At 39.9% G+C, this 15937-nt stretch overlaps 1 protein-coding gene across 10 annotated transcripts in view; it reads left to right on the plus strand.

Moving 5' to 3' along the window:
* MTM1 (myotubularin 1) overlaps positions 1-15937 on the plus strand; it is a 95524-nt gene that overhangs the window by 58439 nt on the left and 21148 nt on the right. For all 10 annotated transcript variants that reach the window (XM_074323264.1, XM_074323269.1, XM_074323273.1 and 7 more), the window contains 3 exons: positions 8869-8952; positions 11152-11301; positions 15364-15552. In XM_074323264.1, the coding sequence (XP_074179365.1) occupies positions 8869-8952; positions 11152-11301; positions 15364-15552 (423 nt within the window). The remainder of the gene's footprint in view (positions 1-8868; positions 8953-11151; positions 11302-15363; positions 15553-15937) is intronic.

Here is a 15937-nt window from a genome sequence, read left to right on the forward strand (position 1 = left end):
TTTCACTGGGCTAACATCAAGGTGTCCGCGGGGCTGTGTTCCTTCTGGAGCCTCTAGGGGAGAATCCATTCCTTGCCTTTTCCAGCTTCTAGAGGCCACCACACCCCTTGACGCGTGGCCTCTTCCTCCATCTTCGGAACCATTAACAGTGAGTGAAGTCCTTCGAGTCATTCTGACTTTCCTTCCATCATCACATCTCTCTTGATTCTGACTTTTCTGTCTCCTCCTCCCACTTCTAAGGACCTTTATGATTACATTAGGCACTGGGGAAATCCAGGGTAATTTCGATCTTAAAAGTCAGTTGATTAGCAATCTTAATGCCATCGGCTACCTTAATTCCTCTTTGCATACTGTGCTATGGTAGCATAACACAGGTTCTAGGGGTAAGGACGTGGACATCTTTGAGCACCACTCTTCTGCCTACCACATGAACCCAATATGCTTTCTAATTTTTTTATCTTTGCTAATCTAATGGGTGAAAATGTAGATTCATAGTTTTATTTTGTATTTGTGTTATTTGAGTGAAGTTGACTATCTTTTGATTTGAACTATTTGTATATCTGCTTCTTCATTCTCTGTATCTTCTGTCCATTTTTCTTTTGGGATTTTGGTCATTTTCTTGTGAGTTATAGGAACTCTTTATGTGATAGCTATACTGACTTATAAAATAGTCTGCAAATATTTTTCCCACATGCCTTTTGGTTTTTATTATAGTGGTTTTTGCTATGAAGAATTTTAAAAAATATTTAATTGGGAAAATTTATCTTTTTTTCTGGTGTGTGTGTGTGTGTGTGTGTGTGTGTGTGTGTGTGAGAGAGAGAGAGAGAGAGAGAGAGAGAGAGAGAGAGAGAGAGAGAGAATGGGGTTACACGGGTGTCTAAGACCACCTCAGGTTTGGTGATTCACTAGAACTCACAGGACTCAACAAGTATGATTTATTGCAGCAAAAGGAAAAGTCACATGAGGTGAAATCTGAGGGGAACCAGACATAAGATTCCAGAGTCCTCCCCCAGTGGAGTCCCTCAGGATGCACTTAATTCCCCCAGCAACGAATTGTGACAACACTCAGTGCCCATGGTTTTTACTGGGGGCTGGTCACGTAGGCATCCTCTCTGCCTAGCATGTACCAAAATTCCAAACTCCCGGGAGGAAAGCAGAGATTAAGCCTAAAATACAGTTTAGACACTAAACCAGTCTTGCCAGTTAGGGAATGGTGAGAACGCTCCCAAAATCCAGGCCCCCAGAGGCCAGCCAAGGGTCAACCATGTAAGCAGGCCTTTTTAAGCAGGGCAGTCTCAGACCTGCTAGGTTAACTCTTGTCTGCACACTTTGATAGCTTCTGGGTTTTACATCCCAGTTAGGAAGGTCTTCCCTACTCAGAATTATAAAAGAATTATCCCTTGTGCCTCTAATGCTTTAATTTCTTTTTAAAAATTTTAAATATTTGATCAACTTGGAATTTATGTGGGGTTTATGTGGGGTTACCATGGAAGGTACGGATCCAACTCTTTCATCCCCTATTGTTGTGACACCATCTGTTGACTAATCCACTGATTTGAACTACCACCTTTATCACACACTAAATTCCTCTGTGTATTTGGTTTTATTTCTGAATGTTTCTTTTCTTGCATCAATCACACTTCATACATCAGTAGCATTTTCTCTTAACTATTGAGGCTTTAGAAGATGTAATGTCTGGTAGGGGAATCCTCTCCTTGCTTCTCATCTTTTTTGTTCCTTTCCTCCCAATTTTTGCTCAACAGACGTTTACAGAATGCCTACCTTATGGCAAGGCATGGGGAGCTGATACCCACTCCCTGTCCGCAAGGAGCACAGTTTTACTGGGTGATGTGGACAGACCTGTATATATGTGCAGAAAGTAAGAGGGTTGGTGTCGAGGAAGGCTTCCTAGAGGAGGCAAATTCTGAGAGATGAGTAGGAGCATTTTCCAGGCAGAAATGGACATGGTAAACTGCAGGAAGAGTATATACAAATGAGAAGCGGCCAGACACAGGCTGGACCCTCAAGGGTTGGTGTCTGGGGTTGGTGTGCATGTGCATATAGTGGCGAGAAATGGTGCTGGAGGGCAAGGCTGGGCCAGAGCTCACAGAGCCTTTCATGGCCCACCAAGAAGTTTTGTTTTTTATCTGAAGGTGAGGCAAGCCATTACAGGGGTTTAAGCAGGAAAATGACATGATTCGATTTCTATTTCAGAAAGATTGCTTGGACTGCGGCATGCAGAGTGGAAAGAGGGGGCAGGAGAACATTTATGGAGATGGTTTAGTCACCTCAGTGGGTGATGATGAGGGCTTGAAATGGGGCAATGGAGAGGGATAGGAGGGAATGGACTTGAGAAAGATCTAGGAGGTAAGATCAATATAATTTGTTGATTGACGGAATGTAGCTATGAGGGGGATGAGATGGTAGAGTGGGAAGAATCCAGCCTGGACAACCAGGTTGATTGGGGGGCCAGTGGTCGAGATGGGGAATGTAGGAGGAGAATGAAGAAGAGGTGGCGAGTCCTAATTTGGATCCACCGTCACGAATGGCTGGGGCACAGTGAGGTACCCAGGAGGCAGGTGGCTACAAAGACCTGGGGAGAGGTTTATTTGGTAGGCTTGGATGTGGTGATCATCATTTTCATAGATGTGGCCAAAATTGCCAGGAGAGAAAATTACAGTGAGAAGAGGTACAGTGGGCGAACTCTGAGAAATGTAAGCCTTAAATGATTCTGATTGTAGACAAGGTAGTATGGAATGCTCTTTTCCCCAAATGGTTTCAAATGACATTTCCAATGCCCTTTTGTGGGCCCTTCTTGAATAAATGAATATGTACATTTATAAACGAAAGTGGTGCTGACCCAGGAATATTAAACCATTAAACCATTTTCCCCAGGGACAGTGGTAGAAAAGGGACTAGGAGAATTATTTACACAAACCTAAGTGTAAATGGTAATTTATGTGCTCACTGCTTTTAACCTATGAGTCTTTTGCCTGATTTTTGGACTCAATTACATTTGATGCAGTTACATGAATTAACTTACCGAGTCAAGTCACGTGAAATAGGCTGAAATCACAATGTAGCATGAAGGTGTTACTTAGAATTATGTAAACTTTGCCAAGTTTAAGTACCTCCTATGATTCTTCCTAAAAAATTTAGGCTTTGTTCTCAACTTTAATGAAAGCTTTTTTTCCCTCATATGAAGGGGTCCTATTCTGAAGTGTCATCTAAAAGATGAAAATGAGGTAATTTTACATCGCTGCACCCTTATGTGGTAGATTGAAGCCTTTTAAAAAGGCAAATGTCTTTGATTTCAGAAATCATATTAGACAAAAATGCTCGCTGAAATTCCTGTTCAAACATTGCAAAATTCTATCAGGAAAGAAGTAGTGAGCGGTCCCCTGAATTTTTAAGGCTAAGTATTCAGAGTCATAGTTTATTAGCTGCATAAAAGGGGTCTGCTCTTTCTAAAAATCTTGTCCACGGATGACCGTGCCATTGCATAGTGGCTATATCATTTGAAAGCACTGCTAAATCTACCTAGCTTATCAATTTATTGCCCTGAATACTATGAAAATGGTTTTCTTCTGTCACTGTCTCTCTTTTGAATGAGATTTGGTTTTTCTCAATCTGACTCTCAAACATCCTGTTCTGAGACACAACTTGATAAGTCTTTGGGGGGGAAGGGGCTCTTCAGGGAGGGGGCTTCATGAGCTCTACGAATCCTGATTCAATGACAGACAGCCCTCCCTCCTCAAAGAAGGAAACTCATGAATCACTTGCCATTTAGAGATTCTACTCAATAAAAAATCCAATCTAGATGTGTTTGAAGCAAGTGGGTGCATCATTATATAGGCGTCATTTTTAAAAATGGCTAATTAAATGAAAGCTAAAATCTGTTGTCATTTCATATTTTTCCCCCACAAGACACAACAGTGACAAATGTAGCTAAATTGAAATGACAAGTTGTATTCTCTTTGTCACAGCCGTTTTTATCCCTAGTGTGAAATCAGAGATTTTCATCTCAACTTTGTCCTTTAAGATTTTCCAAATGTTACATTGTGCTATTTTTAATACTGGAAAAATGCACATGATTGCTTTTTTTAAAAGTCTGCATACATGGTGTGTCTTGACGAGTAGGAATCTGAGTTGGTGAAATGCCCAAATACTGATACAGAGCCAGATAAAGGAAGACCCACTCACTTGAAGCTAGGGATAAGCACTGGAGGGTGTGTTTTCTGATGTCAGTTTCCTGGTTTTGCTACTGTGCTCTAGTCATGTAAGATGTTCACATTGGGGAGGCTGAGTGAAGGGTGGATGGGGCTTCCCTGTACATTTCAACTTCCTATAAATCTATAATTATTTCAGAATAACTTTTTAAAAAGTAAAGAAGCCCCAGAACCCTTAGGCTAGCCTCCTAAGTGTTCTGGCATATTCCACCTGTCCTTCAGGATCAGGGCAATCACCCCCTGGAGATTCCGGCCCAGTGGAGGGGAGGTGGGGCACAGGCACTGATTGGCATCTCGGGAAAGTGCCCCCAGCATCACCACCCCTATCCTGAGGCAGAGCCTGGGTGAGGGACCAGGCCCTAGAGGAAAGCCAAGCCATGGAGGCCTTTCCAGAGCAGTGACTGGAAGCTAACGTTTGGCAGAACACTTCTCTGCTCTGAGGCTTTGCTCAGCTGGGACTGAGTCATTCTTGAGTTGTCCACAGGCCATGAAATGAAATCGGTGCTGGGCGGGTTCGTGGAGAGGACTTTATTACTCGTTTTGCAAACCCGACTCCCTTCTCAAGCCTCATAAAGGGAGGTTCTCTAGAACCCGTTCTGTCCATAGAACTTCGATTTCCCAAAGAGAGGGCCCCAAGTGACACAACGTCACAGTTAGGGGTCACTGGCAAATGTCAACCTGCTAAGAAAGCACTAAAAGACTCAAAGCCTTCAAAATGTATTATCTATAAGAGAAAATAAATGACAGTTATAAACCTCAGGACATGTAATCCATTAACTCTAGGTTTTAACAGTTTTCAGACAGGAGCTTTAATTAGGCTTGTAACAAGTTTCTACTTGTAGGGAGTTTTGTACTTTTTAATAATGAGGTACAGATGAATGGGGTTTGTTATCCTTGCTTTAAAGCTCAGTATTTTTATTTCTTTTTAAATAATCCATCTTTATGTTACTCTGTTTGAGAGCTTGTGTTTTAAAGTTCTTTGTTATCTTATCTGAATCTTTTAGGAAAAAAAAGTAAAAATTAAAATATCTGGGAAGTAAGTTCCGGTACATTCAACTTTTAAAAATTCTGGTTCTTTTAGAATGTTTGCCTCAATGGAGCCAATTAATTTATGGAACAAAATAAATGACCAAACAAAACAGAAACAGACTCATAGATACAGAGAACAAACTGATGTTTGCCAGAGGGGAGGGAGGATGGGAGGCTGGGTGAGAAAGGTGAAGTGATTAAAAAGTACAAATTGGTAGTTACAAAAGAGTCACAGGGTTGTAAAGTACACCCTAGAAAATATAGTCAATAATATTATAAAAACTACGTATAGTGTCAGCTGGATACTAGACTTACGGGAGGATCACTTCATAAATTATATAAATGTTTAACCACTGCACTGTACACCTGAAACTAACATAAAATAATATTGAATGTCAACTATAATTTTAAAAAAATAGTCATGGGGATATATAGTACAGAAGGAATACAGTCAATAATATTGTAATAACTGTGTACAGTGTCAGATGGATACTAGATTTATTGGGGTTATCACTTTGTGATGTATAAGAAATGTCTAATCATTATGTTGTTTTATACACCTGAAACTAATTTTAAAAATGGAAGAAAAAAATACAATGTGAACACTAAGAAGTAATGCTTTTTTAAAAATATGTTTTCTTATAGTTGGATGGTTCAAACATTGATTTAAGCAGCTGGTCTTTCCCACCTTAAGATCCACTTCAATATTAGATGTGTTGCTATGTGTTTCGTGACAGGATATCTGGCTGTTACGTGATTCATCAATTTTCCTGAATTATTTGAGGTCCAAGTCTGGCTCTTAGGATCAGAAGTAGCTTAGGAGCTGTTCCCGTCATCCAGTTCTCATAGGCATGTTTCAGGGGTAAAGGATGCCAGTTCCTTGACTCATCCCAATATCTGGATGTCACTCAGAATGGGAAGTGTCATTCCAGAGTGATGTCATGAGAAAAGGCCACCTGATACGTCGCTACATGAGGACATTGCATCATTGTCATATTAATGACAGTTTTAAAAATATTACTTGTATTCAGAGTTCTTTTAAATCAAACATTAAGGAAAACATGGAGATAATTTTGGTTTGGGCTAGCTGTCATCTTCTGATGATAACAATGTGGCAAGCTTATATTACACTTATCAGTGATGTTTAATATGAGATTCAAGAGCATATTTGAAGCAAAAAAGGAGTGGTTGAGAAATAGTAAGTTACATTGAAAATGCTGCCGGCAAGTCGAAGGATATGGATAGCATTAATACATGTGATGATTTTCTGGAAAGAAAGCTTTATCTGGCCTTTGAGTTAGCAATTTTATTCTTTGTTTTTAAAAGGCCAGTGTATTCACTTGAGCTTCATGGGAAAGATGGAAATAACTAAAAAAGAAAGCCACAAAACCCTCAAACCGTGTTGAGATCAGGGACTCATTTCAAGACAGCAGATTCTAGGTTTTCTTCTAAAGCGAGTGACAGTACAGCATTACCTCTCAAACCATCTGCCATCTACAAGTATGTGAACAGCATACCATTCAGCAAGATTCAGTATTTACTTGTGCCACGTACTGGCCAGTGTAGTATCTGGTGCTCAGATGTCACTAAGATGATGCTTAGATATGTTCTATACATTCTGTTTATGGATAAACAAGTTCATACACTTTAGTGCTGTTTTCTCCAAAAGCCCCTCTGCCTTTGAGTTATACTTCAGTCAACAGAAATCCCTTGTTTTCCCCAGTATTGCTCTGAATTCAATGTAAGGCTAACAGCCTCAGTGAATTGGTTAGCTAGGTCAGCGTCATGACTAATGTGTGCTCAGTATGCTGCCCCTCGTAGAATACACAGCACTTAGGCCCAGCACTGCCCGAGTTCAGACCTGCTGAGGGTGCCACGGGCTTCAAAGAGTTCAGGAAGACAGTCTGGAGAGCATGTTCTTGATCAGTCTTCACCCTAACCCTCTTGCCACTTAAATAACAAAACTGTTGATGCTAAGAGATGCGTTTCCAGAAATCATCTGTAATATAGAGGAGGGGACGCTGGCATTCAAAGTGGTGAGCTGATAACAGAGGAAAATGGATGGAAGGAAGATACCTAGAGGAAAAGTGCCCAGACATGGCACCCCCCAGGGAAAGTGGTTGTGCAGGGGCTATATAAGGCTTCCCATTTTCACTTGGTTGCCAAGTGCATATCCTGCCTACTATGCGCCAGACACTGTCCCAGTGACTGGGGGTACAGGATATGAACAAAAGTGTCTGCTTTTGTGGAGCCCATGTTCTAGGGGAGGGAACAGTGGAGGTCCATCAGTAAAGAAATAAACAAGTAAATCTATGTCAAATGGTCATACGTCATAGGGGGAAATAACATGGGAAGGAGAATAAGGGGTGTAGTTGTGGGAGTAGCATGTTGTTTTTTCCACAGGATGTCAGAGAAAGTCTCATTGATTAAGATTACATTTGAGCAGAGTTGTGAAAAAAGTAGCGGGAAAAGGATTTCAGACAGTTGGAACAGCAGGTGCAAGGGCCCAGAGGTTGGTATTTGCTTCATGCTTTTGGGGAGCAGCACTGAAGGCCAGTGTGGCTTAGAGTAGAGTGAGCAAGGGCGAGAACACACATGCAGCAGAGGATGTGGCCAGATGGTGGACAGCCACATAGGTCATTGGAAGGAATTCCACTTTTAATCCAAGCAAGATGGAAAGCTAACTGTTACTGTGACTTTAGAGGTAAAGATGAAAGCAGGCGAGCAGTTAGGAGGTTATTATAATGATCCAAGTGGACGATGGTAGAGGCTGAGACCAGGGTGGTAGCAGTGAGCTGATGTGGCTAATGCCAAGGTTTTTTGCTCAATCAACTAGAAGGACGGGGCTGTCATCTGCTGCAATGGGGAGGCTGTGGGAGGATTGGGTAGGGGGGAGTCAAAGGTTTGGCTTTGCATGTGTTAACCCAAAGTCCTCAAGGCGCCTCTTAGGCAGTCTGGGGTAGTGGAGTGGGCGCTGGGATAGCCGAGCCTGGGGATCAGAGTCGGGGCTGGAGGGCAATAGATATTTAGGAGTCACTAGGGTGTGGATGGTATTTGAAGCCATGAAATTCATCAGTATGGCCTCCTCGAGGGTGAGCAGAGATAGAAGAGATGAGAGGTCTGAATCCTGTCATTTCAGACATCAGGGCATTGATGCAGAACTCACAAGAACAGTTCATTAAGATTGCCCTAATGTCCTGTCTTTCTTTTTCAATTAACATGTCATTGTTCCCTTTTGAGACAGTCGCACTGTTTAATAATCGTTCCTAAGTGTCCTTTTTCTTTTTTTAGTGTCTTTTACCTGATCGATTACTAATACTATTTAAAATTGATAGGTATTTTTTGGCCCGGAAATCTGATTTTCGTGGAACATCATTTTTAGAAAACTTAAAAGAAATGTTTGTAGCCATAGAAAATTGAGGTCTCCAAAGTAATTACTGAAGATAGAAGGTAGCATAAATCTAGTCTAAATTTTTTCAGTTATTTCTTTGTTAAAAGTCTCAGATTTGGTTGTGATTTCAAATCTGGTGAAAAATCAAATGATGTAGTATTAGTACACTATTTGTTTCTTCACACTGAACTTTAAATTCTGTTCTTTTGCCTTGTCTAGCCAATATTTGCATTTTTAAATGAAGAAAAGTTTAACGTGAATGGATGGATGGTGTATAATCCAGTTGAAGAATACAGAAGACAGGTAAGCCAGTAGGTACTGTGGCATGTGGTGAATCTGAAACATACATGGTGACAATATGTCATCAGTCATACACTTTGAGAATCAATAACATCCTTGCTAAATATGTTTTTAATGGCAGTAATATAATATAGCTTATTCTATCAGTTATTCTAAGCCATATTCAAGCTGCATTGGAAACTGGCTGGCTAAGTTCTATTTCCTTCCCTTACATGAAGAACGGTAGCTATATGTTCATGAAATGAAACAAATAGTTGGAGTCTAGAAAAATCAGACTTGTTTAGCTTCCTATTTAGGAATCGATGTTGCTAAATATTTATATATCTGGGAGCTTAACTCAACTGGCCGTTAGATTTCAATTATGTGCATTCCCGTTTGCAGATTCAATTGAATTAGAACTGTTTTCCTGTGATAATGTCTTTTCCAAGAAAGCTTTGATGAATGTATATTAGAATTGCCTTTACTGCTCTCTTATGTAAGCTATCACCTACATGCGTGTTTATTTGCTGTAATAAAGGTATGAGTCTTGGAATAATGTTCCTGTTCAGGGATAAAGGTCTCTTGTGGCATGTTTGTGAAAAAGCCCCTGTGCGTGTTATGTAACAAGAGTCACAATTTGACCGCTGGTATAACCAAATCTATAGGACAGCTAGGAGTTTTATGGTGGGATTTTTCATAATTATCATTCTGCAAAACTCTTAAAATAATTGGGAAATTTTGTTGAATGAGCTTTGAGAATCAAATCAGGCCCAATTGCGTTATATGAAAAGGCAGTAACTATAAAATAAAGTAAAATCGCAGACCCCTAGACTTGAGAAGAACCTTCTAGCCACCACCTCCACTACTAAACACCTTGGTTGATTTCTGTTTTCAGTCTTGATGAGTGGTGTGTGTATTCATAAGCAGATTTGATGCTCAGGAATGGGGCGGTGGGAGTTTATCTCTAGAGCACATGTGTGAGGTAGTATGTCCTATTGCTTCTAGAAATCAGCTTTAGACTGTTGTTCTCAAAAGCTTTGTATACCTGTCACTTTAATGCCCTTTGTTTTGGGTCAGTGATTGAGGCAGATGAAGGACCATTGAAATGTATTGCATGTTTTGGAGATCTCGGCAGCATTATGTATTAAAATATGTATACCTTATTTTTAGAGTGTTATTGACAATATTGAGACTTAGTTTTTCAGTCAAAGCTTCTAGCTTGAAACAAAACAGTTCCTGTTTTTAAGATTGCATGCATCTCTGAACTGTTGAAGGTGTTTTGTTCTGGACTGTCATTATATTTCCATCGTTTTTTCTTACAACTTTCTGAGGGGACTACAGCTCTCTAACTGGGTTCAGCATCAGACTCATCTGTTTGGTCCGTGGCTTATAGGGCTAGACCTAAAGAAAAGCTACAATGTCTGTCCCCAAAACTAGCACCCACAAAGCTCACTTTTGTATATGTATTTGTGAGTATGGGGAGAGAATATTCCACCACGTCTGGCTCTTGTCCACACTAGATACAATTTTGTGGGTAGATGATAGGATGGGAGGTGTCTTCATTGTGTCCCTGTCATATTAGCACACTGCTTAGACCGCAAGTGACTGGATTTCTCACACAACCTGAAGGACGATCATCGATCCCAAACAACTTGATTGGAAAAAAACAAAACAAAAAACCTCTTAGGAGGTGGCGAAATGAGCCTCCCCAGAGGGGTTTTCCTTTACTTGCCCTCTGTGACTTTCTTCACACACTTAGCCTCTTTCTACTTTGGAGCAGACTGAAGCATTCACTCTGTTTTGAGTAGGGAGAGGGAGTTGCCTGATCGCTTTTCTACCCTCAATTAGACACAGATTAAGATGACGGGATGTACTTTTCTCTAGGGAGGGCAGGTGCATGGATGGGGGATGAACTTGGGTTGATCTTCGTTGTACCAGTAGTAAAGAATAGTTTGACATGAAATAAAGGGACATCTCAAATTCAAGAGAATCTGTATTTCCCAGTGATAGTTTAGAGTTATGGAAACTGCCAGTGTTTTTTCTTGTGTTCTTACATTGTCTGGATTATTGATTTGGTTCCCTTATTATAAATCGGTAGACCATCACTACACCATGGTCAGAGAGGCATGTGTAGATTCTGCTAGAAAGAAGAAAGGAGGTCCAAGGCCAAATGCAGAGATGACATTGTACAGTACTGACTTGGACTGACTTTTCTTCCTGCAGGGCTTGCCCAATCACCACTGGAGAATAACTTTTATTAATAAGTGCTATGGACTATGTGACACTTACCCTGCTCTCTTGGTGGTTCCATTTCGTGCCACAGATGAAGATCTCAAGAGAGTTGCAACTTTCAGATCCCGAAATCGAATTCCAGTGAGTACGGCAATTAATGTTTTTCTCAAAGAGTGCCTTTTATTCCATAAGAACGGTAGTCAAGTAATTCAGGGAAACACTCTTGGATTTCAGTCCAACAAATAATTATTAAGTGCCTCTGAGTGCAAAGCACCATGCCAAATGGGAAAAGATGAAAGAGAGCACCTTCCTTCCCAGAGCTCACAATCAAAGATGGAGAATGAACACAAGTAATTCTTATACAAAAGAAAGTCCAAGTAATGCTGTCATATGTAAACCAAATGCTAGGTGGAATGAAAGCAGGTAGGATGGGGTCTTTGTGGTATTTCTCTTTGTAGCACAATACCAGACATCTGATAGGCTCTTGATAAATATCTGCTGAGTCATGCTGGAAACAAGGTACTACCTTATATTATAAAACGCATACGTACAGGCTTGTGTACATACTCACCTTTATTAGGATGGGCTTACCCTCGGCACATTTGCAAGCTGCCTTAATACCATTAGCATATGGGAGTCAAGGGCAGATTATTGCAGACAGTATACTTAACGATATCATTGGACCTAGTAGTAGTAGTCACAGAGTTCTCTTGGCTTCTTAAATATTTATGTTCAAGTTATACTGTCCAGTCTGTACATAAATTTTATTGATGAAAAGTTTAAAGAATTTCCCCCTTTTTAATATCAGGGCATGTCATAATAAGTACTCTGTTTTGGTTTATAAACAAGGGTTGAACAAATTAAGATTTAATGTCACCTTGCCTTTAACTTCCAAGTCTAGATATTTTTGTCCTTAAAAGGATATTTGTGTGAAACTTTTTGTATACTGTCAACATAAGATGAATTGTAACTTGTAAAATTCGCTTGCTTCACTAACTGTGAGTGTCCATTCATATCTTCATGATATATATTATACCTGAAAGTGTGTTCCTCAGCTCATTTTGTTAAAACACAGTGCCAATGAAGCTAGAGTTACAAGTTCATTCCCGTGCTCTTTTTGGACATACTTTTCTGTGCCATAGACACAGACTCCACTTCTGCCCTAGCCAGCTGTCTTGCTAACACATGCCTTGCCCACAGGAGAACTGGATTAGGGTAGCATGGATCGATTTTGTTCACCCCTTCATTCAGTTAATGTTTATTGAACATCGACTGTGTCAAAGGGTCGTGTGTGTGTGTGTGTGTGTGTGTGTGTGTGTGTGTGTGTATTTATTTCATGGGATTTGGGCAGGAGAGGAAATGAAATAACCATGCCCAGTCAGCTATGCTTAGGCTGCCATCTTGATCCAGCAGTTCCCACTATTCTGAGTGAATGAGAGCCCACTCACTGTAGAGCAAATTGAATGCATAACTTTTTACTTATGTAGCCATTTTATTGATCCTTCTTACTTTGTGGTGGCCGCCAATTTGCATTTATTTTTCCTAACAAAGCTGAGGCTAAGCTGTCTGTCACCTCTGTATCTTTATAGATTATGATGCTTAATAATATCTAATAGTGGATAATGTGCTTTTTTTCAGTATACCTTCTGCCCACCTGACTCTTGACTATAACCCAGAAAATGTATTTGATTTTAATGTAAAATTATTAATATTTGATATTTAGGGTTTTGTAAAGTCCATATAAACGTACAAAAAGAATTGGTGAGAAAGCAATCTTATTTTGTATGTAAAGAAGAAACAAACACAAAATATCACTGAATAGTGAAGTAGTCCACATGCATTAATGTTCCCATTGATAGATACATATTCCTTTGTTCTCAAACAGGTTTGTCCTAATGTCATGGAAGTCTTTAACATATAAGTAATACATATTTATTTTAGACATTTTAGGAAATACTGTTAAGCAGAAAGGGGTCTGCCACCTTGTGAGAACCAGTTGACATGTTGTTATATGTCCTTCGAGACTTCCTTCTATGTATACATATTTGTATTAGAAAAAAATACGTATTTTATTAGAAAAAATTAAATTATTCTGTAATTTGTGTCCGATCTGCTTTTTGTACCTAGCATTATCTTGGAAATAACTTTCCACACTTGCCAGTACGTAGACATACCATAATGTATTTGATCAGTTTTCTATTGTGAGACATCGAGGTTCTTTTCAATCTTTTGCTATTACAAACAATGCTGTGATAAACGTCTTTTGGCGGCTAAATCTTTGTGCACATCCTTAATTATTTATGGCTTCTAAATGGTAACTTTAATAAGAATAACCTGGTATGATACCATATACTTTAAAAGCACTCATAGTAGTTGATATTATGAAATTAGCATTATTTGTACCTGGTCAGCTGTACAGCCAGCATCCTTTTTAAAAGGTAGAGATTCCAAAAGAAAAAGAAAGTAAGAGGTGACACAACTCATAAGAGTAGCGTTTCTTCACAAGGTATGGTAATTCCAGTCTTGAATCTCCCAGGCACAGGAGGGGTGGAAGAAAGGAGGGAATTGGTGGCACGGGGCAGTTTCTTGCATATGACCACATTTAAATTTAAAATTTGATGAGGGTCTTTATCAAATAATAAGTCTCTTGTATGTGCAGTGATTTGCTCTTTTAAAAGTGATCTCACATCACATCACCAAGCTGGACACCTTAAACTTATACATTGTTATATGTAAATTATATCTCAGTAAACCTGAAAAAATTCAAATTCATACATGTACATACATAAAAGTGGTCTCATGTCTTTTATCTCTCTCGAAGCAAAGCCTATAGGAAGTAGGTGGAGAAAAAGGAAGCTGACGAAGGGCCAGTGCTTTTCCCAAGGCTTCCCAGTTCTGCGCCTTTGGACTCTTAGGGGCCACAGTGGTGTTTTTTAACTGGTCTCTGGCATGGCACAAAGACTCAGTGAATGAGTATTCATATTGTCACAGAATCTTTCTCACCAACCCATTGTCATCTTCACGCACATCAGTTTTTAGAAACATCAGTGGTTTTCATTTGCCATTGTGGAGGTGGTGACTTCAAAGACAACAGCATGTTTGGCCCTGTAGTAAGTGAGCTCAAACCATTATGCTTCTTGAATTCCTATGTCTGCTTTTCATAGTTTTTTGTATCTGACTTGACTGGCCGCCCGGCCTGCCTCTAGCAGATAACTCGAGCCAGCGCCCTCCACGGCACTGGGTACTTTACCTGCATTCATTCTTCCTTCATCCTCCCAGCGGCACCATGGGGTAACCTTATGCCACATTCGATGAGGGAGGAGCAGGAGGCAACAGAGGCTGTGGGCTCAGTGCACAGTTAGAGCCACGGCAGAAATGTGCCTCCCCGCCAGACCCCACACTGCTACTCAACACGCTCACCTCCCAGTTCCCTTTTTAAAAACAAATTTATTGAGTTATATATCAAACAATTCACCCATTTGAAGTGGACACTTCTATAGCTTTTGGTGATTACATTATTAGCTGCCTTTTATAGGTATTTTTCTCCTGTGCTATGAGCTGGGAAACCAGGTATAAAATGTGCTAGGCGTGTGTATTAAATTAGAGAAGACTGAGCACTAGTAAAGGCACGAAGAGCTCTCCGAGGAGTTGGGTATCCACACCACATTGTGGAGACTCTGGCAGCCCTTTTGGCTGTCCTGACATCTTTTTGCTTCCCTTGGGTTATCACCCCCTGTGTTAGATTCTAGAATTGAAAATGTTGGGGGAAAGGACCTGCAGATGTGAGTTGGTATTGTAGAAACATGTTGTATCAGAGGTGATTTCCTTTATCTGTCACTTTTTGCTAAAGCTGTTTCTTTGTGATGGTAAATCTAGTGCAAGTTACAGAGGTGAAATAATCTCAGAAGCTTTCTTTTTCCTTTACATGATGTAAGTATTTTTAGGTAGGCATTTCACTTCTATTAGCTATGGTGCTAATTAAGACTAGTAAAGCAGTTGGTTATTCTCATTATCTCTGAATAGCCATCATTGTTAAATGTGTGTTTCTGGGCACACGCAGTAAAATCATGGTGAATAAGTATTCCATTTCAGCAAAAGCAGAATCACCTCATCATGATTGTTAGTGCTTTATTTTTTTATAGTTTTCATTGTTTTGAGATTTGTCTTTTTCTTGATAGCTTAAAATTTCTGAACTAACTATAGGTGCTGTCATGGATTCATCCAGAAAACAAGACAGTCATTGTGCGTTGCAGCCAGCCTCTTGTCGGTATGAGTGGTAAACGAAATAAAGATGATGAGAAATATCTCGACGTCATCAGAGAGACTAATAGACAAATTTCTAAACTCACGATCTATGATGCACGACCCAATGTAAATGCAGTGGCCAACAAGGTGAGTAGATTTAATGATATGATAGAAACGTAACCTTACATACAGCGTGTGGTGTTTCTTTTCACATGAATGCTTTGCCGCGCCATGTCAACATGTGGGTTTAAATTAATCGGTAAACTTAGTTTAAATAAGAGAACTAGTTCACTGAGGCAGAAAGTGGTTTTAATCACAAAATGTATCTTAAAAGTTGAATACATTAAAATCAAATGAAGGTAATCATTAGGTAAATTAGGCAAGTCTAGAACTGTAATGAACTAGGGTTTGGGGCAGCATCTCAGGCAAAAGTCAGAATCTCTTTGGAGCTCTTTAGGCTGTTGATGGTCAATTTCAATGTCTATATTACGGAGGCATCTGTGAGGAGTTGTGGGAAGGTGACTTGTTAAAA

This window comes from Rhinolophus sinicus, chromosome X (assembly GCF_036562045.2).
Source record: "Rhinolophus sinicus isolate RSC01 chromosome X, ASM3656204v1, whole genome shotgun sequence".
Classification (NCBI taxonomy): domain Eukaryota; kingdom Metazoa; phylum Chordata; class Mammalia; order Chiroptera; family Rhinolophidae; genus Rhinolophus; species Rhinolophus sinicus.